This window comes from Medicago truncatula, chromosome 1 (assembly GCF_003473485.1).
Source record: "Medicago truncatula cultivar Jemalong A17 chromosome 1, MtrunA17r5.0-ANR, whole genome shotgun sequence".
NCBI lineage: Eukaryota > Viridiplantae > Streptophyta > Magnoliopsida > Fabales > Fabaceae > Medicago > Medicago truncatula.
This window is the reverse complement of record NC_053042.1, coordinates 43,442,568-43,468,974: the sequence shown is the minus strand read 5'-3', so window position 1 is coordinate 43,468,974 and position 26,407 is coordinate 43,442,568. Positions and strand designations below refer to the sequence as shown.

The 26,407-nt window shown below is 32.5% G+C and overlaps 2 protein-coding genes across 2 annotated transcripts; both read left to right on the top strand.

Moving 5' to 3' along the window:
* The first annotated feature begins 9,874 nt into the window (after positions 1–9,874).
* LOC11416820 (DExH-box ATP-dependent RNA helicase DExH8) lies at positions 9,875–18,453 on the top strand. Its single transcript, XM_003591483.4, has 14 exons — positions 9,875–10,169; positions 11,511–11,688; positions 12,872–13,045; positions 13,372–13,519; positions 13,830–14,144; positions 14,565–14,711; positions 14,784–14,964; positions 15,245–15,525; positions 15,632–15,745; positions 16,009–16,153; positions 16,301–16,569; positions 16,667–16,861; positions 16,981–17,508; positions 17,998–18,453. Exons 1-14 carry the CDS (start codon positions 9,998–10,000, stop codon positions 18,217–18,219), a joined length of 3,069 nt encoding a protein of 1,022 aa, XP_003591531.2. The 5' UTR covers positions 9,875–9,997; the 3' UTR covers positions 18,220–18,453.
* Positions 18,454–20,420: 1,967 nt separating this feature from the next.
* LOC11410211 (uncharacterized) lies at positions 20,421–24,309 on the top strand. Its single transcript, XM_003591482.3, has 2 exons — positions 20,421–21,231; positions 23,828–24,309. The coding sequence occupies exons 1-2, from the start codon at positions 20,583–20,585 to the stop codon at positions 23,938–23,940; spliced, it is 762 nt and encodes a 253-aa protein (XP_003591530.2). The 5' UTR covers positions 20,421–20,582; the 3' UTR covers positions 23,941–24,309.
* Positions 24,310–26,407: the final 2,098 nt, after the last annotated feature.

Genomic DNA, 26,407 nt, shown 5'->3' with positions numbered 1-26,407 from the left:
TAGGACAATGTAGCGGTTCCAGCCACCCTTTCTTTACTTGATCTCTAATACATTGATTCCTTGTCTCAATGTGTTTACGGTAAAATGTCACAATATTTTTTTAGATGGGTAAAGTTTCATAGTGTATAATTTAAGTTTAACAATTAGATTGGAGAAAAATATGACAACTTATAATTTTTTTTCTTGATTTACATTGTATTTCAAATAATTCAAGTAAAAATCAATAGTTTATTTAATATAGTTCATAATCTTCGTATATTCTTTTCCCACAACTTATCTTCTTTTCCCGAAATCATTTGTTTACAACTCATCAATTATACGCTACATAATTACCTCACAGATCCTCCTCTAATCCAACACGGCACTCCAAAAAATCATTCCCAACACTTCTTTTAATTTATTTCTCATTCTTTTTTTCTTCTTTTTTTACTAACTCTTTCTCACATTTTCTACTCTCTTTGCCTTTTTTAATGGAGTATAAAATAATAACTACAAATATATTAAGAAAGGATGATAAGTTTTGTAACTTAAAACTACTTGCATTATTATAATTGTTAGATTAGATAGAATAAGAAAGGGTGAGAAATTATACTATATGTGAGAATATTTTTTTAGAGGTGAGATGCATATACATAATCATAAGCTTAAGAATAATGAGTCAAATTTAATTTATGGGAAGGTCTTAAAGGTACCATGTCATCACAAATGCTAGATCAAGAGTAACTCAAACTTACTTTAAAATATAATATAGAAGACAAATATATAATTGATAGAAACACTTATACATTCAACCTTAACCTCATACTTTCAAATATATAAAATCCATATAAACTTTATTAAATTAAATCTAAAAATATTGCTAATAAATTTATTAAACCTTAATCAAAAGAAAGCAACTAAATGGAAATAAGTCATTTAATTATCTTTAAAATAAAGTATTCATAAAACTTCCCCAAAAGAATGTGGGTATAGTTAGACAATTCCATAAGCTGCACCCAAATTTACTTTTAATTGTAGGAAACTCAGTTGATGGAAAGTATGAAGGTCAACCAATTCCTAGGTATAGGGTTAAATTTCCATGTTGGTGCGTTCAAATCATCAAAACATGATTTTGTCTCTCCAATTTTACGAAGATCAAGAACATGCCATTAAAATTTTGAATAGATGTGTGCTTCTACAATTAGTTATGTAGGCCTTGAATATATGTGTGCTTCTACAATTAGTTACCTAGGATACTTGTTCTTATAAGAAACTATTCTATTAAAAACATAGTAAGAGTATTTTCTCTTATTACAAAGACACAAATACTTGATCAAATTAAACTAACATCTATGGATAAAGATTCTTACTTTCTTTTGTTCGACCCTTTAGGATTTTTGGTGTTGAGAGTTTTGAGTTTCTTGTAAGATCCATCCAAATCCTCGTCCATCTTATGGCAATTAGTTGAGAAGGAAAAATCTCTAATAGTTATAGTAACAACCACATGTTGGCTTGGAATAAAAATGAATAAAAAAATATACATTTTTTATATGTTTCCTTCCACATGTTTAGTGAACTCTTGATCTCGTAACAATGTTAAATAAATAATAATAATGAAAAATTACTTTAATTTCAATGAAAAAATACAACCACAATTTCATATATGAAATGTCCTTTAAACAAAACTCTCTCTTTTCTCAAACCCGTGCATTTGAAATCAAAGAAAAAAATATCTATTCGAGAATACGGAAAATTATAGAAATAGAAACACACACACGAAGCTTGAACAGAAAATCAAAACTATCAAAAAAATGAAATGGAAGAAGAAATGAAAAGGATAAAATAAGCAATATATATATATATATATATATATATATATATATATATATATATATATATATATATATATATATATATATATATATTAAAAGCTTAGAAAAAAAATGAGGAGCTCTATTTCCAAAACTTGCAAACACGATTCCTAATAAACAATACCCATTTTATAAAGCCAAAGCCCGTTAGAACAAATATATAGACGAAAATGAAACTAATGTAAAATATATATTAAAAAAAACGGAAGAAGAAATATTGAAGGGTCGTAAAAAATAAAACGTTGGAAGAATATTTTTGGTCAAGCCATGGCTGTTACAAATTAATTGAGAGAAATTGAAAGATTGGATACAAAATGTGGAGCCTTGGAAAAATATAGGGGTAGGAAGAGTATTTAATAGGGAGTTACATTAGAAAGAAATACAGAAGGTTGGGATCATTTAATAGGAAAAGTGGATGCAAAATGTGAATTAGAAGAAAAATAATGGAGAGGCTTACATAGAATGACACGTAAGTCATTGCTAAGCATAGATCAAAAGTTCAAAAATTATTGGAGAGCTTTGTAAAAAAACACCTAAGCAAAGTGTAGCTTAAAATACATGTATATAGAGATAGAGATAGAGATAGAGATAGATATATAGATAGATAGATAGACATAGAGAAGAGATAGAGATAGTTCTCCATTATTAATTATTAGATTAGATAGAATTTGAGAGGGATTGAGTCCTTTTTTTTTTTTTTCTTAAATGTTATGTAAGAAAAAAAAAATTAGAGAAAGGTTATGTAATATATTGACATTCAATGTTCCACTAAGTAATTTTAGTGGAATGAAAAGTTTTCAAGAGAGTGGAAGGTTTTAAGGGGTGGAAAGTTTCTCTAGGGTTGCAAAATCATCACAAAGCTTACATGATAATGACTCAAGTTTACTTTACAATATAGAAGAAGAAGACATGAACATAAAGATAAATAAACAGATAGAAAGATATGGAGGATTCCAAAGCAATTCTTGTGAGGTAACAAATATTAGTAGACAAATAAAAACAATAAAACAAACAATTTTATATGCTTATACATTAAAATGCATGTAATTAAATAGGTGATAAAATACAAACCTTGTTGCAAAGGAACCCTCTCATATCTAATTCCAAAAATAACGAAAAACACATTGAAATACAGAACGTAAAGACAATAGAAATTTTACCACGCAATGTATTGAGTGAAATATAAAGCTATATCATAGACTGGGGAAATAAATAAAAGGAATGAGAGAATGACTAAAAAAGTAGATATAATTTCATTGGAATAATTTCAGATATTACAAAAAATTAGTTGATAAATATAACCATCCACCATATTGCAAAAATAGTTAGCATAAAAGTCAAAAGACTTCTATTTTAATGTATGATGATAACCACCTTTTCACATAAGAAACACCCTTTCAAAAACTCTGCTTTTTCGAAAACCCTACAAACGAAAGGATATCCATTAGATAACAAAATATTAGAAAGAAATGTACATGAAGTTGGAAAAGAAAAATAAAAACTACCAAAAAAATGAAATTGGTAATATAAATACGATATACCTTATGGCTTATGCATATGTGTTTGTGAATGAACTATGGTTATCCCATGGTTATTTCATGGGATAGACAAAATCCACATCCTTCATTCTCCTCCAAATATTCTTCACCCTTTGAAAAAATGAGTAATCAAGTTTTTGCATGTTCTTGCAATGATTTTTATAGAAAATAAAATTATGCACTAAATTTGTTCAATTTGTAGGTTATCAATATAAAATAATGAGTAGTGGAAAGAGTTAAACAAATTAATTGGAAGTTACATAATAATTTGTAGGTTATAAATAAAAAAATTGGTAGTGGAAGGAATCACACAAATTAATTGGAAGTTACATAATAAAGAAGTCAAAAGTGAAGGAAAAAGAGAGCCACATGGAGAATGCTTAGAAAATTAGTTAGAGAGGGGGGAATTGGTGAGGTGACACATAAGCAAAGTGTAGTTTAGAATACATGTATATATATATATATATATATATATATATATATATATATATATATATAGAAGATAGATAGATAGATAGATATATATATCCAACAACTCAAACACGTCCATAAAGGACCACGCAAAATATCCTATTACATTTGACCCCATTAGCATAACATATTGAAAATTAGACAAACACATTAACATGAAGTGTTTATATTAATTAATGGACTTAATTCTTGGTAAATAAAAAATGTGACGTGTGTGATAAGTAACTTGGTAAGTAGCTAGATGAATGCATGCCTCGAGGCATGAAGCACTGCACCAAATATTATCCATGCAAGAATTTCACCCTTGACACATCTTGCAATGACGAATTACTTGATGTTTGTTGTCACATTGGAAGCTGAAATTATATAGCAGTAACTCTACTGTAAACCCCATGGTGTGACAGAGTACTTAATCAATTAGTAAAGCTTATTTAGTTCTATAAGTTGAAATAATATTCTTATTTTATTAACTCATTATGATATATATTATTGTTACCTCATCATTTGAAAACAGATCTTGTTCATCTGCCAAAACAAGTGAGTTATTAAATTACATGATCATTAATTATTCAGAAAATGATAGTGATGCATTGCATTATTTAGTTTTCTTTACCCAAAAAAAAAAAAAAACTATGCATGCAATATTATAGTTTGTCCTCATTAATGAAGAATATTAGATATGAGATGTTAAATGATGCAAGACCTCGAGTACTTAGAATTTGGAAATTTCAAAAAACAAAATGACAAAAATATTGTTCAAATGTAATCATATTCAACAGTATTTATTCAAGAGGTGTCAGCTGAGTATCGAAGATGGACTTTGTAAAATGTTCAATAAGAGTATAATACGATCATTGTAAATCTTTGATTAAAATTAAATCATCTTCCTTAAACTTAATCTTTGAGAGATTACACTACACATCTTAGACACCAATGAAACATTGTTCTGATGGATTGCTGTAGTAAACTTGATAGTGTATTAAAAATGGAATTAAAGAAATAAAATTTCGGGCCTATACGAAAGTCGAAAACCGAAGTGAGGACATAAAAAGATTTAACATAAATCTAGAATTAGTTTTATATGCACGTGTTAAAAAACAAATAAAGAAACACAAGGAAAAGAAGTGTAAAACCAACACAACAAATGCTAGGGCCACTCACTTACTTACCAACCAACCAAAAAATCACGGACTCTGTGAGCTGCTACCATGTCTTCTTCTTTATTTGTTTGAGGTGTGATCCTAATACGGTTGTTCACAAGACCAGACGCCATACCTCTTCTTCTTCGTCCTGCGCTTCTGTTTCTCTTATTCTGCAACTACTTCAATCCTTCTATCTTATTTTGTTTTTGCTTCCTCGTTTTTCTGTTGACAGTGTGTGTGTGAGAGACTCAAGGTGCAATTCTAATTTTCCACGGGATTCAAAACAAGAAAACATAAGATTGTAGATGCAATTTTTCAAAGTTCAGGGTGTGCAGGTGCATACCCTCAACTAGGGTTGGCTCCGCCCCTCGATGTGATCCCAAATGTGTACCAATCTCATCAAAACTCAATATTGGTGGCATTGTGTCTATCTCTAATAACTAATCATTCTCATTCAAATTGATTTGTTTTAATCATTTATAGAGCAATCTCTCTCTTCAAAACACACTAATGTCATCAAAACTCAATGTCACCTAAGTATTTTTCAGACAGATATATCAAGGGTTAAATATGTTTTTAGTCCCTATAAATATATCAACTTTTCGTTTTAGTCCCTATAAAATTTTCCTTCAACTTTTAGTCCCTATAAAATTTTCAATCACTACTTATAGTCCCTATTTTTAAGTTAATTTTAATATTTTTTAATGAAATTGTGCATAAATGTGTAGAATATTGTAAAAATATTTCCCAAAAAAAATTAGAATTTTTTAACAAAACATAAATTTAATATGAATTTTTAACCATAAAAATTCATATTAAATTCATGTTTTGTTGAAAAATTCTAAAATTTTTTAGGAGAGATTCTTATAATATTATGAATTTTTCTGCAAACTTTTATTCAAAAATGTGAATTCTACATATGAGTTTACTTTAAAAGAGGGACCAAAAGTGAAGATGGAAAATTTTGGAGGACTAAAAGTTGAAGGTAAATTTTAGAGGGACTAAAACGAAAAGTTGGTATATTTATAGGGACCAAAAACATATTTAACCCATATATCAATAAACCTGTATTGTTGGTCTTATACAAGCTGAGGACTTTATGAGCCAATTATTTTTGAGAAAAATATAACAAATACACTATCCTGTCACTATTATATATAAAAAAAAAAAAAAAACATAACTTTTTAAGTTTATTGAATAAATGATGTATTCTATTCGGCCATTATTATAGACTAGACACATCATTTATTCAATAAATCTAAAAAGTTTTTTTTTGCTTACAATAGTAACCAAAGGGAGAGGGTGTGAGTATATATACTAGTAAAGTAAATATCAAGCACAAATAGTTAGTGCACAGGGTGTATAAGTGATGTAAACTCCAAGATACCAAATTCAATCACTAAATTTCACTTTCTATTCAAAACGATTTACAAATCTAGTGTATGAGTGTGTGCAGATTCCTATCACTAAGAGAAACTGAATCACTGAGTTAGGTTTCGACCTAGCTCAATCACTAGATTTCGTGTAGACGAAAATTAAAGTCGTCATACAATCATATTAAATTACTAGTTTTTAGTTTCTTAAAGTCATGTTTCTAGATTTCACATTTAGTCATCATAAAATCGCATATTTAAGAGAAATCTAGTGTCTTAGAGTCAAGTTTCGACCTGGCTCAACCACTAAATTTCACTTTCTATTCAAAACGATTTTTCTTTTAATTCAATCTAGAAATTAAAAACATACTATTAATTAAACACATTGTTTTTCCATTCTCTACAAAAACATTGTCTCAAAGAATGTTGGAGATCTATCTCTTTGTCTATTCTTCCCTCTTCGAAAGCTCTTTTATTCCCTCGTCTTCAAACTATCAAATATAACCTAAATTTGTAAGATGCTGACATTCAGGGGCGATTGCTTTCATGTGAGAGGGGTAGCTATGGCTACCCCAAAGAGAAAAAAATTGTTGAATGAGTTGGTATATTTTTATATTAAGCTACCCCTAATAATATATATTTGGCTACCCCAAGTTTGCTTTTAGATGGATTGATTTTTTTTTCTTTTTGATTTTACTTACTTTTCAATTGAACTTTGAATTACTTGATCCAATCTTCTAAGAACCGAAGGGTGAACATAAAAAAATATACATATTCTCTGATTGATAATGAAAATATGACGACAACAACAATAATCTATAACTTTCTCCAACAAAAGAAATTCTATCACTATTGGCCCAAACATAATTTATTAACCCTTTATTATAACAAACCCATTATTAACACTTTGAATTTTTTTTCTTTACAGCTAAACAAAGTAATTAGTAAATTATAGCTTTAAGTGCATTTTATAAAGTACATTTTATGTACGTAATAGTCATTGAGAATTTATTTTTTCTTATTGGTTAAATTTACTAGTTTAAAAAAAAAAATCTTTATATGTGGCCACCTCATAAAAATATTACTAGCTTCGCCGCTGCTGACATTATTTTATTTTCTTTCTGTTCTCCGACTATTTCTTCTTTAGTCAACATGTTTTTTACTAGTACTTTATTGGTTATTTTCTTCTCCACATCAGATTAACCATCAAAGAAATATCTCATTTTTTTTAATTAATATGAATTTGATATAGCAAAATGAATGAAAAGACAAAAAATAAATGAGAAATCAATTTGAATTTGATAATTTATTTTTTAGAATGAAATTAAAGAAGATTGAATACCATTATGAATAGATTAAAATAAATATCAATGATTTAATTTGTAAAAACTTTGGAAGGAATGACTACTAAACTCACACCAAAAAAGGGGTTACGATGTGCTGAAAATTGTTTAATTCTCGTGCTGTTGAAGAGATTTTGGAAAAAAAAAATCTTTTCCTAAGTCATAACCATGCAGATGAGATAATTTGGAGATTTGATAATGGATGTATATATTACAAAAAAAAGTGCTGCAGAGTTTGTGATGAAAGGTTGGCAAATATATTATTTTAAAATTCCCTTAGATTGGATTAAACTGTGAGTTTGTCTATTCTCTTAAGATCAAAATCTTTATGTGGAGACTTGGGAGGTACATTATTCCTATTCAATCTAATTTATACACTAAATGTGGTCTATATTAATGATCACATACATCACTCATTCAATAAATCTAAAAAGTAGTTTTTTACTTATAATAGTGAGCAGAGGAGAATGTAGCGACCGTGATATTGAAAGTCTATGACATTTGTTTGTCTAAATAAATTTAAATTTTGGTTGTACCAAAAAAATGAAGAAGTTAAATTTCGACAAAAAATAAAGGGAAATATTAATAAGCGTCTCCAAATCACTTTTTAAAACTTTAAATAGTAAATTTTATGAAAATTATAGTATTTAATACATTGAAGCAATTGAAATACGTGGTTGGTGTTGCAGCCTCTCATGTCCTTGGCCGATGACTTTCCTTATTTTATACTTTTACGGGTTTCGCATCACCTTAATGAGAAACAACTTTTTAATGTTTATGATGATATCATGAAGCATTTGGCAACAGAAAAATGTGAAACTTTGGAAAGGAAAAAACGAATTTACAGAAGTCGTAGTGTTTCGTGCTCAAAATTTTCTCAACACTTGACAACATGCGCATCAAGTTAACAAGATTCATGCATATGCACACGATTTCTTCAAATACAACATAGATGATGCTTCTAACAACAACAATGTTCAAGTATTCGAATGTTTATCTGAGACGATCAAAGCCGATTCGTTATAACTAGAACGATAAATGTCGTATAAAACTTCAAGCAGTTGAATGTAAATCTTGAAGTTTGTTTAATCTTCTTCATTGAATCATAGCTTCCAATCTTCAAAATGTCATTTTTGAACTAGATTATAAGCAAGTTGGCAAAATATTAGATCATATAATTTTTTTTCTATAGCTCAGTTAAAAACATGTATTGTTATATGCAGAAGTCGGAGTTTGAACTTAGACATATTACTTATTCATTGTAGTGAACTTTAGTCATTTTGGTGGATTATAGTCAATTAGGCATGACAACAAAACTCATACCCCGCGGTTACCCGCCCGAACCAAACTCAATTTGACGAGTTTTCCCCGTTTTGACTGAGTTTGGGTATGAGTATGGGTTTTCCCCTATTTCAAAACACGGGTATAGGACGGGTAACAAGTATATAGGCACCCATACCCATACCCGTCCCAAATGTAAAAAATTATTTTATGTTGATATGTCATGTTATTTTGTTTGCTAATTATCATGTTAATAAAAATTACCATTGATATTTAAATGATCAGTTAAATCATTCCGTCTAACAGATGTTAAAGTGAGCATATTGTTGGATAATGTATTACAACGTTGCTCTTGGGGATGCAAAAAAGCTTCTATTTTTTTATTAAAAAAAATTATTCGATACGGGGATGGGGATGGGGTGGGGATAGCCGAACCCGTCGGGGACGTGGATGAGATTCAATTTCCCATCTCTGTTGGATATGAATAGAGTAACGAGTAAGTATATGAGAATCGGATATAAAGACGGGGAAAGTAAGATCCGTCCCCACCGCGCCCCATTGCCATGCCTATAATCAATAGACTATTCGACCAAAAAAAGAACCATTTTCTTTTTCGCTACCTATAACAATTTTAGGATTTTTTTTTTCTATTTTTATTTTTATTTTACTGAGAAAACGTGCAAGAGAAGTAGTGGGAGTTGTGAATAATTTCCGCATACTTCGCGCATAGTGTATCCACTCTCAAACCATCCCCATGATCATGATTTGTTAGAATCATAATCATAGTCAAAGTAGAAAAAGAAAAATGACTGACTTAAAGTCAAACTAGACCACCGAGCTCACATGAACTCGCCCTTTTCGTATCTCACTCCTATCTCTCTAAAAAGAAATAAATTGACTGGGCCGTGACGTTGCAAAATTCTGTACTTTCTCCTTTCCTGGTCATTCGCTTTCTTCACCTGTAGAAAACACACGCTGAAACTGTGACGGTTTCTGAGAATGGCGTCGCCACCGTCATCTCCGTCTCCTCCTCCTTCTCCCACTCCTTCCATTACTCCATCGCTGTTGCAGTCTACTTTCTCTCACCTACCTGTCATGTCTATGAGGAAGAAAATCATCGATAAAATTCAACAAAATCGCGTCACTCTCATCATCGGTGAAACCGGTTGCGGTATAACTTCTCAAACTGTTCCATTTTTTTCTTCGTTTTATTTTTTTCGTACTGCATTGACCGTATCCAACAATTTTACTCTGCGTTGCTGAAATTTTTAGTTACGTTTATTATGTATTTCTCATATATATTGCAATTTATCTTGTTTTTTTGTGTTAATTTTTTTGTTTTTTAGTTTTGACTAGTGATCGTTGATTTTTCACTGAGCGATGAATTTTTTTGTTCTCGGAATTAATTAATTGTTATACAAGAAAAAATATGAATTAGGCTGAAGAGAGCTATGAAGCACCGATTTTGACACGACACTGACATTTACACTCGGAAATTTTTTAAATATGAATTAATTGAACGTAGTCACACATGTCTATGTGGAACACTGAGATGTGTCGGACACTGACATGTCTTCCATCAGAAGTGTTGGCGGTGCCACATAGAAGAGAGAAATCTCACACATTTATGATATGGAAATTCAGTTGAAGTTGTCAAAGAATTCTAATACCTACGTTATTGTTGTTACTTTTGATTTTAGAATTTTTCATGTTTGCATCCAACTATTCTTGAATTCTAACACTAAAATTTCAAGTATAGCTATTTTTACCTCATCAAAATAAAGGTATAGCCATTTTTAGACATTGCTTTTAAAAAATGCCATTCCACTGGATTTTCATCCTGTACATTTTGACTTTATGCATATATATAGAAGTCCTTATGTTACATTTTAGTACTGTGGTCTTAACATACTTTAGTTAGTAGCTTTCAAATAACATGTTATGGATCAAACCAAAATTTTGAAGTTACCATGCTATAAATGTGGTTACTAGTAGTACGGATTATTGGATATGGTTGGGATTTAGTATAAATATCAACAGCCACAATTTGTGTCGCGGCATCAAGTTTTTTATGGCTCCATAAATGCGATAGAGGTTGCGTCAGCCATATTTGTCGTAATTCTCCACAATATTAAAGATCGTGATGTGACTGTGATTTAAAACAGAGATATTTCCTAAAACTTTCAAAATCTTTAGGCGTAAACATTAAATAAAATAAATAGAAAAAACCCTACATGCATATATTAAATTTAAAAAGTCGGGAAGGTTATGGATCTTTTATTTTTTAAAACATGCTCTTATGCTTTCATCCGTTCATTTAGTAAAATGGTTGTTACTTGTTCCTTTTGTTGTGCACTTCGGTTCATTTACATATATGAATGAACACTGCCTGGATTGTTTTGACGAATGCCGCTGTTTCCTTATAAATGGCCCATTTATAAGGAATAACTTACTTTGTAGTTATTCATAATCTTTCGATGTTGCTGATGTTTTTGCTTCTTTTTGCTTCAAGGGAAAAGTTCACAAATTCCTCAGTTTCTTCTAGAAGAAAACATGACACCCATTTTGTGCACTCTGCCTAGAAGATTTGCTGTCGTTTCTGTTGCCAAAATGGTTGCGAAAGCTCGAAATTGTCAATTGGGAGAAGAAGTTGGGTATCACATTGGACATTCACGGCACTTTTCAGCTAGGTATTTTAAACACATTCACTTAAACTAGTTCATTTTTATTTTCTTTAGAAGTATGTGATAGTAATTCAATGACTTCCTTCATCTTATCCTCGGTCTTGTTTCCTCGTCGCTTTTGTAGATGTGAAGTCTTGACATATTTTATGAAGAGTAAATTTTGACCTGAATCTGATGGAGACACCTTGTCTTACATAGATTAAGAGTAAATTTAATTGAATCGAATATCTTTATTTTATTTAAAAATGATAGACATTAAGAGTAAATTTAATCGAATTGAATATCTTTATTTTATTTAAAAATGATATAATTATATATTTGACCAGGATGCAAAGATATTATTACTCATAGCATTACTTACATGCATGCTTCATCTTATGACAATAGTAATCTAGTTATTATAACATGCAAGGTAGTTAAAATCGAGATTTTACACAAAATCAGGAAGGGATAGTAAAATCGCAAACCATGGATTTGTAACACTAATCGTAAGATTATACAATACTCATAAAACTTATACAATATGCCTATAAAATAGCATTAGTAAAAGAGAAAACCTTAAATCACTTAAAATACTTGTGTAAATTTATATTCATAACCATAGCTCACAGGTAAGATGATTAAAACCTTAAATCACACTTCAAATGCTTATATAAATTTAAAATTCATTTTTAAGCGCAATCACAGACACGTTTAAAATATCATTGATTAACAGGGGCGATTACACCTGATTCGTCCAAATAAGATTCTGCGTATACTCGTAATTGTTGAGGGAAAGCATAATTTCTTATTTGTGGGATTTAATGATTCAAATCGGGATTTTAACTACCATGGTAACATGCATAGTTTGGCACTCATTTTTATTTTATTTAAGATTCCCATTTTAAGGAAGAAATCTGGCACTCATTTTTCTTTAATGTATATTTCTTTCAAGTAAAAGAAATATTCATATGAGAAAAGTGTTATTATCCATTTATTATACTAACATACAATAATAAATGTTTCATGTTATAGCACATTATCTATTGACACCTTGCATGGTATATTACAGTCTGACCGCACTGTCCTTTGTCATAGGGAAGCTGTTTTAAGGAAGATATACAGCACCTATCTTTTTCCTTATTCAGTTCTTATCATTCTCTCTTTTTATCTTTCTTTCTTACCTGGTATGTATATTGTTCTACTGCAGTTCAGAGATTGTTTTTAAAACGGCTGGAGTGTTGTTGGATGAAATGCAAGAGAAGGGCTTGACTGCACTGAAGTACAAGGTTATTATTCTTGACGAAGTACATGAAAGATCAGTGGAGTCTGATCTTGTACTAGTTTGTGTAAAGCAGTTTTTGTTAAAGAACAATGACTTAAGGTTAGCATCTTGGTTTCGGTAGTGTTGAGAGGATGTTTGGAAGAGTTAATTAAAGAGAGTTCTATGTGCATATTTGTAAGAAACTAATCTATAAATTTGAAGATCAGGAGTGCATATGCAATTGTTTGTTTAATTGCAGTGATAGCATCTGTTCCTTTAGTCACTATGTCTTTCTAATTATCCAAGTAATAAGAGGATCCCCGTCAAGAAGTCCATTTATTTCTGTTTCCTGGACTGCTAAGCGGGACCACGTTGTAATCAAAATCTCTCATTTCAATTTAAGAGGCAAGTATATGTTATGTTGATAAAATAATATGCTTTTGCAGGGTAGTTTTGATGTCTGCTACTGCTGATATTTCAAGATATAGGGACTACTTTAGGGATCTTGGTAGAGGCGAACGAGTTGAAGTGCTTGCAATTCCTAGCTCAAATCAGAACATGCTTTTTCAGCGAAGTGTTTCATACCTTGACCAGGCATGTACTCTGAGAGTTTCTTTTTTTTTTTTTTAATTAAATAAAGGTGTAATACTAGTTCTGTATATATTGTCTATATTATACATATTGAATGGTCTTAAATTATACTTCACCTTCATAACTATTTTGGGTTTCGAACATATGGACATTTGAAACACTCCTGATCCATATGCTCACTTATGTACTGCTTGTAAATATCATCTGTTCTCTTCAAAGTTTACCCACTAACTTAGAGGATTTTTCTCTGAGTTATTTCATCGTTGATGATCATGTGGTAGCAGTGATTATGGTGCTAATCTTCTTTTCACAGGTAGCTGAAACTCTTGGGATAACTTCTGAAATAATGCATTCAAAATATTCGTCTTGTCTCAATCCTTCCATATCCAATGCATACATTAAGTCTGAATTGCACTCGCTTATTCATGAGCTGGTGCTGCATATACATGAGAATGAGCCAGATATTGAAAAAAGCATTTTGGTATTCCTTCCAACCTACTATTCGCTGGAGCAGCAATGGCGTCTTTTGAAGCCACTTGAATCAACTTTTAGAGTTCATATCTTACATGGTAGCATTGATACTGAACAAGCTCTCATGACTATGAAGATTTGGAAGTCACATCGAAAGGTTGTTGTCAGTTATTTCTGCCCGTAGTTTAGTAAACAATAGAAAGTCTTTTACAATATGGAAGGACATGTTTGTACCGCGTTTTCGCTAACTTCATGTATTGAAAATATTATACAAATTTAATTTATGAATTTTAACTGGAAAAAATTCTGTTAATGGCGAATTATAGTGTTGCAAATTGAGTGTTGGTATGTTGAATTATAATATTTACTGTATTGCAATCTAAATGTTCAATAGTGTTATGTAATTTAATTTATGTAAGAGATATATTTTCTTTCATATTTGTTCTTTGATGTTTCTTTTAGTTACCTCTGGCTGGGTGGTATTTTTTTCAGAAGATTTTTTCTTCTAAAATTATTTCTACGATATAATTTCTTCTACTGTTATTCACAATATATGATTGTGGTTGCTGTCTGTCAGGTAATATTGGCTACCAACATTGCTGAATCTTCTGTGACAATACCTAAAGTGGCTTATGTCATTGATTCGTGCCGATCATTACAAGTCTATTGGGATAAGTCCCGTAAAAAGGACTGTTCAGCACTTGTTTGGGTTTCCAAGTCTCAGGTACAAATGATCTTATTTCCATATTTTGTTAATTTTTTACATTTTCCTTAGTTTGTTGATATGGTCTTGTAGGCGAAACAACGCAGTGGAAGAACTGGCCGAACTTGTGATGGCCAAGTTTATAGGTTGGTTCCTGGATCATTTTACAATGATCTTGAGGATCATGAGACTCCAGTTATTCTTAAATTATCATTGAGGCTTCAAATTCTTTCTTCATGTTGTGCTGGATCTAAGGCCATCAATGATCCCAAAGGTAAGTTAGTTCGTCCTGATTTCTTGGCCAAAAATAGTGTTATATTACCAAATTACATATTCCAGGAAACTGTTTATTTTACCCATTAATATTGTGAATATTTGTATTCCTACTAAACGTAACTGCAATGTCTCTTAACAAAGGGATAACAAAAAAAATAGTAAAAAGCTCCGTGTTATCCTGTACACTTGAAATGGTCCAGTTTATGATATGTACGATATCTAATACAAATGCATACCAATTCTGACAATGTTATCTTGACTGATGGGTTTGATGGCAGTTTTGTTGCAAAAAGCTCTGGATCCACCTGATCCTCAAATTGTTGAAGATGCATTGAGTTTACTTGTTCAGATGGGTGCACTAGAAAAGACACCTACCAGGGGCCGATATGAACCTACATTTTATGGTCGATTACTTGCTAGCTTCTCGTTGTCTTTCGATTCATCTGTTTTAGTCCTCAAGTTTGGAGACATTGGTATGATACGTGAGGGCATCTTGCTGGGTATTATGATGGATACACAGCCTTTACCCATTATTCACCCATTTGGAGAGGATGAATTGGTAATACCTATGATTTGAATCAGATGTACTATTTCCTAATGCACTAATTCTTTGGCAATGTTGTGAGCCTCAACTCGTCTAATTAATTGTTTTTTATTTTCATCAGTTTGCTAAGTACATTGATTGCTATTATGGTGACCGGACAATCTTAGCTGGTCGAAAGGAGATGGAATTCATGGCTAACTTTTGTGCATTTCAGTTTTGGCAGCACATTTTCAAGGTAAAGCTGTATGCTTTGCTGTTTGTACTATCAAATACATTGCCATTATTCAGTATCTATATTAGTGTTTTAGTGAAAGGTTGAAGGCTATTATGAATTTGTGAAATTTTGCTTATTCATTGAAATGGTTTTATTGATCGCTTACCAACCAACTTTGATTTTATTGATTGCCTAGAAATAAGATTTGCCTCCTCAGTCTGTATTTTAGCATTCAGCCTTAGAGGTCTTGTGAATTTATGGTGAAAATATTCATTCATATGCAGGATAAGTACCGGCTTGAACATTTAAAGCAGGTTTTGAAGTCTGATGATGTGTATCCTGACACACATCTTATGCTTAAGCTTGAGGAAGATTGGTGTTTTTTCCATAATCTCTACCAATCATCGCTGCATCAGATGTCAGAAATTTGTACGTATCTATACTATTTGTCAGAATATTTACACTTTTAAATTTCTTTTTTCAAATGGAAACGTATCACATTTTTGCAAATGCAGTTTAGTGCACCGTTCCTTAAAACTTTGATCCTCTAACAATCCTTATTTCTGATCTTTACAGATAATGATATACTATATACAATCCATCGGTTCCGGCCGAAATTTTTGAGCTCCTTTCATGGCCTCGTACCCTATTATGATCCTTATGAATTTAGTCATACATGCCTGTTCAAAAGTCAGCCAGATGGACATTCAGATGTAGTGTCTGTAGATGAGGAAGGCTTTGAACCATCAAATCAAACAAAGAAATGTGTTGCTGTACCATATGTTACTTTGAATCACTTGAACAGTTATGAAGTGGCAAAAATGTTTGCTGCAATTGTAAAAGAGGTAGCATGCTTTTGAATCTTGCACGTAAAATTTTCATTCTGAAATAAATTTATTTTCCTTCTAAAAATAGGCGGTTTTCTTTTCTTGCATGAAATAGACAAGAGCTCAGTACCCAGATGATTCTTCTAGCCATCCACCAGAGGATGCTGACGTTGGTAATTTCCACGTCTACGGGGAGGTTTCTCCTTGTGTATACTTCATGCGTGGATCCTGCAGCAGAGGCAATTCATGTTCATTTTCACACACATTGCAGGCTAAGAGACCACAGTGCAAGTTCTTCTTTTCCTTGCAGGTGATTTCATTTTGTTAAGATTATGGTTATTATTATCAAAATTCATCGATTGAGTTTGACTACATTATGATGCTACCATTATTAAGATTATGGTTATTATTTAATGTTCATTGTAATAGGGTTGCCGAAATGGAGGATCTTGTTTATTTTCACATGATGTGGACCGACCAGCAGTGTCGGCCCGTAAAAACATCTGCCGGCCAGAAGATAATGCCATGAATTCTGCATCCCTTCTGAATTTGTTTCCCAAATCTAGCAACAGATCAATTCTGATATTGGACGACACTGATTTGCATTTCTCCTCATGCTTTGCTTGCCACTATGATCCATCCAAAATAATTTCAACGACCAGTTTGTCAGAAACAACCTTTACTGAACCATCCCTTACAGGAGTCAGAATTTTATGGGGTCTATATCATCCGTACCAAACAATCATAGCCAAGGCAGGGAGGAGTCTTATTCCTTGGAATGAAGTTCAATGTGTACTGTGGTTTCCTTGCTTCGATAGCTATGGTGAGGATTTGGATGGAAAAAAGAAGGCGTTGCAAAATTTCTTCCAATATCTAGCCTTTCGAATTTTGGCTGATGATTTGCAGGAGGTGCAAGTTATCATAACCATGAATAATATCAGATTTTCCCAACTTCAGGTGATTGCTTCTGTTCATGATCTCTTACCATTTACAGGTGTTATAAAAATGTTATTTAACACTCCTGTGACGATGATAGTCACTTGATAAATTCCCTAGTTGGTCTGTTTGGTGCTTTGCTCATATTCAGAAGCCAAAGCTTTCTGATGGATAGCATTTAAAACGAATAAACAGCCACTCATTAAGATAATAGCAAATAGTTATTGACCCTCTCAATCTACAAGATCCATAAAGGAAAAGACAAAGAAAAGAGAAAGTTTGGTGAAGAAAGCAAAGTGCTCTGGTAATTTTCTGCCTTTCATACTGAGAATCACTTACAAAGAGAGGCAATGGGCCTTATATCCAATGAAAGAGATAACTGAAGGGTGACTAACTAACTTATTAGATAACTAACTGCCCAGCTAGCATAACAATCTTCTTACAGCAGGAATACTTGACTAACTAACTGAAATTGAATTCAATTAACTAAATGTAATGTTGCGGTTTCAGGTAGAGAAGTTGGCAAGAGACTGTTTCTTTATCCTTACAGAGTCATTTGCTTTTGACGAAATAAGCTTTGGGATATTACATGACTCCGTTACCAATCGGCGGCCAATGGTGGTGTCAAGGTCTATCTCATATGTCTTCAGCCTGCAGCCTCCGACTGACGAACTTTGTGGTGATTATGTTGCTACTATGAAAAGACATCTGCATAAAATTCAAAAAAATTAATAACGGACTGCATGTTATGTAAGTTTGAGCTTTTCTAGAGGCACAGTAATTATAGGTAGATGTCTATAGTTCTTGACGACAACTTTATGAAATTCTACAGCAAGTTTCTATAACTTTCTGTTTAGTTTAAAACAACAGAAAAATGAATTATGTGTAACCATCAATTATTACTATCTATGGCGAATCCTTCAAATTAGATGCAGTGTTTATATCTTGTGACATACTATTACAGAACACATTTGTTGCTCTCTCATCTCATCCACCTTATTCACCGATCACCAACTTATGTGTAAATCAATTTTTAGAAATAAACTTCAACTGATTAATGATACGTTCTTTGAGTAAATTAACCGCACGTTCAACTTTTTCATCATGGAAGGTTCAATTGCATTCCTCTTTTTTTTGGGTTGGGATTGAGAGACTTTATGGAGGGAAAGTTACCATGGCTTTCCACTTGAGGTGACTTTGAGTTTTAGTGATATTTGTGACTTTGTCTCTATCTCTCGTAACTAATCATCATTTCTCGTTAAAATAATTTATTTTAATCATTATCTCTTATCAAAATACACTAAAGTCGTCAAAATTTAAAGTCACGGTCACCCAAGTATTTTACATCAGTGTGACTATCTCTCTCACATCTTTAAAAGATTTTTTTAAATTTTTTTTTTAAAAATGTTTATTTTTTGATAAATGGGTACAAATACATTTAGCTTGCGGCTTTTTTTTTTCTTTTTTGGTAGATAGACGAAATGGCAAAGCCATTATAAACTCACACACACAAGTGGAGGTATCGGGGTTCGAACCCCGGTCATGGCATCCGGCCTAACAATATCGGCATTTTTGCCAGTTGAGCTAGGACTTCTAGATGCTTGCGGCTTTATTATGGATAAGTTGATTGATAGTGGATAAATTATTTTATTGAATTTAAATTGGTATTCAAGGTTGAACTAAATGATAAATAATAAAATGACATGAAAATATATTCTTAATGTATATTTAAAAAAAAATTAATTGAGAGAGAGAGAGATTTTTTAATAAATTATCAATTGAATCCTTAAACTATCACTCTCTAATTTAGTCCTTAAATTATATAAAAATAATATATAGTTCTAAAATATATGAAATTCGTCACTATGACCTTCAAAGTATATGAAAATCCGTCAATTTAGTCCATAACATCTTAGTAGCACATGTCAAAAAGAAAGGTAAAAAATCTTAATAGTTAAAAGACTAAATTGTTAGTCCCTGTAAAAGAAAAATACTAAATCGATGTTTTTTAAGAGAATAGATTGAAATTGGTTTATCTTTGAGACTACATATTTTAATCATATATAATTTAGTAATTAAATTGGAGAGAACATGATGCTAAATTGATTTTCATAAAAAATGGCTAAATTGATAATTTGTTTGAAACTAATAATGTTTTTTTGAGAAAAAAATAATTATATGTTGTAAGTTTTAATTTCAAAGGCTAAGAAGATGCAGGATATAAAAAATGTTATGATATAGTAAAAAGTGATAGGTTGGTGAGAGAGAAAATTTATCAAACTTATCTATCTTATACGCTAGTAGCTATATACATATCCTTTAATCTTTCAAAAAAAAAAAATATACATATACTTTAAAAAAAAAAAATCCTCTCATGTTTTGTAAGTTTTAAATTCCGATCTTTAACCTATCATTCTCCATTTTTTTTTTTAAAATTCTAAAACTCTCATCTCTTTATATTTCAAGGATCTAGATTTTCACATTAAATGATATTAATCCCCTGGATCCTTCCGTCAAAAAAATAAAAACTGTTTTGGGACTAATCCAAGGCTCAAAAACCTTCTTTAATGATGCTTAAACATACAAACGTCTAATATAACCTCTCATGATCGACCTTAAATCCTCACCATTCTCAATCATCTCAACGGCTAAGTAACGGTCATCAAAATTAAACATTAATGAGCACTATCTTTTAACGGTTCCTTCGTCACTATCCAACAACTCCTTCTTGTTGCCAATAAAAGTATCGTTCATCACAATACAAGACAAATGATTACTATCCACTTGATACATCTCACCTTTTACTCAAATTCTAACGTCAATATTAATTGTTGTTGTATTCTATCTTGCTCAACTCATTTCGATCCCATAAAATAAAATAAAAAAAAACTATTAATCTCAATAGGTTGGATGGGTTAAACACAAGTGTGAGTAGTGACGAGCCTTATGGCGGGACCTATTTTTATGTCAAGAATCTCGTGAGTGAAAACACAAAATATCATCTCCCTCTCTCTCGTATCCCAATTCATCAATCCAACCCTTAGAACAAGTCAACACAAACATATAATTCTTCCATCTTCTTCGTTCATCTTCTGATGACTCAATCCATGTCTCACAAACCCACACTCGACACATGCGTATTACAGCTACGAACCTGGAAACCGTTCCACCAAATCCACGATCATGGCTCCCACTCCCACAACAACAACAACATCAACAAACGACCTTGTCTCTCCGACCGAACCACCACTTCTTTTTCCCTTGACCTCTCCAAACTAACCCTCACCGACAACAATCCCCCCGCCAATTACCGTCTCATCGCTCGCAAACGCCGCCGCCGCGGTTCCAGATCTGTTTCCGGTCGAAGTAGCGATCGCAGCGCCACAAGACGTTGCTGCTCCGTCGGTGCTTCCGCTGCTTACGGAACTTGCTCCGATTTTCCGGTGGCGATGGGGACTGATTCAAGCGGGGAACTTTTTGGCAATGGGGATGCGAATTGGTCTTCTGATGTGAGTGAAGCGAAGAATTCGAGGGATTGTGGTGGAAGTGGAGAGAAAGAGAAGGAAAAGGAGAATGTGGGTGTTGGGTTTGGGGTGAATGGGTGTTCTGATGCGAATGGGAATGAATCTGGGTATGGGAGTGAACCGGGTTATCGTGGAGATGCTGAATTTGGGTATGGTGATGAATTTGATGAGGAAGAGGATGATCATAGACTTTTGTTTTGGGGTAATCAACTTGTTGGAGGTAAATTTCTTATTTTTGTTGTTAAATTTTGTTTCTTTAGATTTTTTTGCTGTCGATTGCTGAAATTTTTTAATCTTTTCTGCTTATCTTAATTTTTTTGTCATCAAATTTTGTTTCTTGGGAATTTTTAGATGTTGGTTGCCCAAAAGGTTTAATCTTTTTCTGCTTATCTTTAGTTCTTTTGCATGAACATTCTTGTCTATCGAGGTTTACTCTTATGGGTGATTCAGCATATGGGTCCTGTTTAGATAAACAGAGCTTATCATATAGTATGTATTTATCAGCTTATATATTGCGTATAAGTTGTTTCTGTAACAAGATAAAATAAAGTTAAACTATTCTTATATATACTATAAGTTAAGTTGTTTTTATATGCTATTTTGGATAGCTTATGAAAATAAGCTGAAAATAGCTTAGGGTCATGCCATAATCTATCTGTTTCCCTAAGTTCTCCTAAATAGTCCCACAAGTGTCTATACCAATAGATAAGCGAAATAAGTCGATCCAAACTTGTCTGTGTGGGTAATCACCAACTTGGGGCTTTTGCTTACATGCTATTGCTTAGTGGATTTGGAATGAAGTAGTATGTTTAAGGTGAAAGGACTGAATTGTATTACTTTAACTTCAAGAATTCAGTTCATTTACACATCTTTTTGGTATAATATTTCATCTTTGTAGGATTTGTAAATCCTATCATTTTAATTAGATTCTACTCAGTTATAAAGTTGAAGTTTTCAAACATTCAGCAGGGGAATTTACTTCTCTTATATCGATATGCTATTTGTTTGTAATAACTTTTTGGTATATTTTTTTGAAGCTAAACAAAATAACCTAGAAGTATATTTTATTTTGCTATTGCTGTAACAGTAATGCAACTTCATTTTAAGCTAAGCTGAGTTTCTGGAACAACATCAATATGTGTGAGACTGGTTGTTATTATTTAAGCTCCTAGAGTAGAAAGCTAACTATGTGGGTGGGGGGGAGGGGGTATTGAATCCCCAAAGGAGGGAAACATTTAGTTCCCTCCCATAAAATTCTCTTTTCATTACTTATCCCATGTGCTTTAGAGTTGGTGAAGCTTCTGACTGGTTGATCATAAAAGGATCATTTAATCTATGCACCAACTTGTTGAATAATTGGACTAGCTTTCTGTTAGAACTTAGACTTAATAATATATGTTCTGCTGTTGGGAGGGTAGTGCTTGCATTCCATCATGTCATGTGCCTTGGAGTTTGGTGAAGCTTCTGACTGGTGGATAAAAGGATCATTTAATCTATGTACCAACTTGTTGAATATTATCTTTATGTTTGAAGTTACAGCTTGTTGGGAAAACAAATCTTCCTCCATTCTTCAACTGTGTAGTGCCTGAGAGTGGAAATCTAGAACATATTTTGGTCAAACAGTCCCATTTAGTTAGGCCTCCAATTTTTCTTTGTAAATTTTGACTGATATTAATTCTCACTTCCTAGATGCTAAGTGAGAGGGTTGGAGAGTGTGCTAAGAAAAACTTGTGGAAATTTCTGAAGTCGTATTTTTTGAAGTAGTACATTGCTGAAATAGATAGATCCTGGCATACATACTTAGCAAAATCTCAAGTGATGAATGAAACAACACAATCACGTTGATAGTTTTGTAAACTTGTACATTTTGGCTTGAGTTAGGAATTGGCCATAACGTGGTGAGTGAGCATCATTGAGATAGGTTTTTTTCTGGAAGTCCTAATAATATGAAGTTAGATGTTATATTTGTGTCAGAGGAGATTTGCAAATGGCATTACTGTTTATATACTAACTTTTGAGGTGAGGAAATGGAATGTTCTGAAGATGATGAATTAATCGCCAGAAATAACAGAAACATATTACAATACAATATATATTGTATTTTTGCAATTTATATTTGTGCCTGGTGACACATTGCTCTCTCGTTTGCAAACTAACTTTCTTAAGAGATTTTGGATGTCACTATCTAAAGCGTGTAACTCAGCTTTGCGAAGATTAGAATGTCAAGATGAATGAATGGTCACACAAGATGAGATAGGATTGAGAACACAATAATAAGGAGCAAAAAAAATGGTTAGACTAGCTTCCAATGTAGAAAAAAATAGTAGTCTCATCTCAGGTAGAAAAAATTGTAGAATCTCATCTCCGGTAGTTTTGACGTGTATGGGAACAACTTGTTGAATCTTCCGCACCTTGAGAATGTCTGTATTTGAACTTGTACATGCTAGGAATTGATGGGCCCATAAGTAATTTATGTAAACCGACTCCATCTAGTGTTATAAGATATGATTATTCTTCTTGTATTGATCTAAGCATGCCATGAGTGTTTAAATGGAATTTTGATTAAATATGATTTGCTGTTATTACTATTAGAAGCTTTATGTTTCCCTGATAAACGTTTGTGATCCTCTGTTGCAAGAGTACACAAGAGTGAATGAGTTTAAAGGTTCTATATTTTAATTGTCATGTCTGATTATAGTTGAGATTTTCTACAATAACATCTTCAAGTCATTATTTACTAAGGCATTTGTTGCATATAAAATCTAGTATTGTAATTGCCATTTTGCAAAGCCTAACTTGAACCTTCATTGTACCAGCTGTAGATTCCAAAATGGAGATGGTTGGGGAGAACACCTTGCTAGATCAAAAATCTCATCATAGATGCCGTCGTAGAAAGAATGATTGTAGAATGATTGATGCATTAAGGTGATGATTGCACAAAATTCTGTCTTTCCTTGAAAAAAGGAGTCTGGGACTGGTTTATTTTGTGCATGAACTGTGTGGCTTTTAGAGTATCATCTGGTCCTGACCCATTTGCCAAATCAATATCCGGAGTATATATTAGTATGATATAGGTTTGGGATCATTCATATTCTTAAACATATTCTGATCCAACTATTGAAATGATGTACTTGAGATAATGACATGTGAGGAACAAGGAATGATGACTAAAAATATTGAGCTTTTCTCAGTTGTTTGAGATGTGTTACATGTATGTTCCGGAACTTTTAATCTCAGTCGGACAAATTTCAAAGAAAAGATTTGTAAGTAATAATCAAATTAGCCAAGGTGTTATGAGCAAAAAAACTCTCAATACTCAAGTTTAGATTATGGTTCGTACGTCATATGTTTTCAGCTATTTCCTGCTTGATAATTGATTGAACATTATTTTTTTTTGAAGAAGTTGATTGAACATTATTATTAAAAAAAAAAGGATAATTGATTGAACATTCCCTTCAAACATAAAAAGAACATGAAAAATTGCAATTTTCAACTTCACATGGACTTCAAATATCAACATTTGACCAATATATTTGATAAGATATACATAGAATCAACCCAAAAAAAAAAAAAACACGGACCTTGCTATTTTTTTTTCAAATATACACACACTAGTGAATCGTATGTTCTCAAGCATCTATTAGTGTTAGACTATTATTTTTCCCGCGTTTCCTCACGCGCCCTATTTTTTTTCAATTTTATCCCTGGTCTGGATTGCATTGTTAGAATTTTGCAGATGTTTTCGGATTTAAAAATCCGGAATAATATTTTACCAGAACTTTTGCAATTTTAATCTTCAAAATTCGTAAAATAAAATGCAAATAAAATAAAAAACAAAAATAAAAGGACACAAACATAAAAACAACTCATTTTATTAATATATGAACAATACATTACAATAATTTTCAAGCTTTTTAAGCTTATTACATAAGATCCTAAATCTATTTCTACTCTTAACTTGGGGGGAGGAAAGAAGATGGTGGGGAAGAAGAAACCAATGTTGTCTGATGGGACATACCAGTAGCTTTGGTGTTGGTGGGGAGACATAGGAGGCACAGAGGCCTCTAGGGAACAAGAGACCATGATGGTCAACATGACACCTAGGCAAACCAGCCTCACACCCAGATTGACCGATCATATGACCCCTTGGATTTCCAAAGAGGCCTTTTTCTATGAAAGGCCAATGATGGAGACACATCGTTGTAGAAGAGGAGAAGAGGGTGTGAATATTTTTGAAAAAATTAAGGCTATTTATAAGGGAGTGATGGTAAAAAAAGGGTGGGAAAGGCATTAATGCAGTCAAAAACGTGTAAAAATGTGTTTTTCAACTTGACCACCACCCAAACGTTTTGAAAAACGTTTTCTTTGTGGTGCAGACCACCGGCCAAAAGCTTCTGGTGTAATCCGGAATACGCATATATTCCAGATTTCATATTCCGGAAACATACGACACTGGGTGAACAGAGGGAAACTTGGAACTTTGAGTATGGTGAGGGTTGGTTCGGATTTTAGAATCCGGATTTATTCAGCATTGGATTCTTTTGTGTGTCCCACATTGCACCGACAATTTTTTGTGGTCCACAACGCCCACATACCTCTATAAATATGGGTCACTGTTTTCATTACAAGTAAACTACATCGAACAAAAAAACATGGAATTCCCTGGCTTTGATATGAACACCAAGCTAGCGGCAGTCTACTACAACGGTGGAACACCACCCCGTTTGTTTAGGATTTGAGACAATGTCACCCTCTCCGAGCTGAAGGATGAGCTGGATCAAATCAACCGTCAACTCAACCACAGAGACACGAGGAGGGTGGTCGGAGTTGAATATCGATGTCCGTTGTCCGACTCAACCGGATCTCTTCGCTTCAGCCGGATGAAACTCAAGAACGATGACGACGTGCGAACCATGTTATCTGTCTTTGGTCAGCACAGTACAAAAGGACCAATAGAGTTGGACGCTTCGTTGGTTAGATCTGTTGAACAAATTCTGAAAATTTTGCACTGGACCAGGAACTACGAAGAGATTCGGGCTCTGCTGGAGGGACCAGGGGAGGAAGAAGTTAGTTTAGATGATCCGTGAAAATGTGCTATGTTTTAATTAATCACGTGTTTTATGTTGTTTTAATCGCGTGTTCGTTATGTGTTGTTGAATTAAGTTGTTGCATTATGTTTTTAATAATATATATTATTTAAACTTTCATTATGTTTTAATTTACGTCAAATATGTTCATTTAATCGATAAAATAACCAAAGATATACTTTTCGAATTACGAAATCCGAATTGACCTATGGCGTAAGTGTGTTCTGGAAAACGAAATCCGGAATACCTCAGCATATGATTCTTTTGTATGGACCACATTGCACCAGGAGTTTATGTGGCCCACAACAT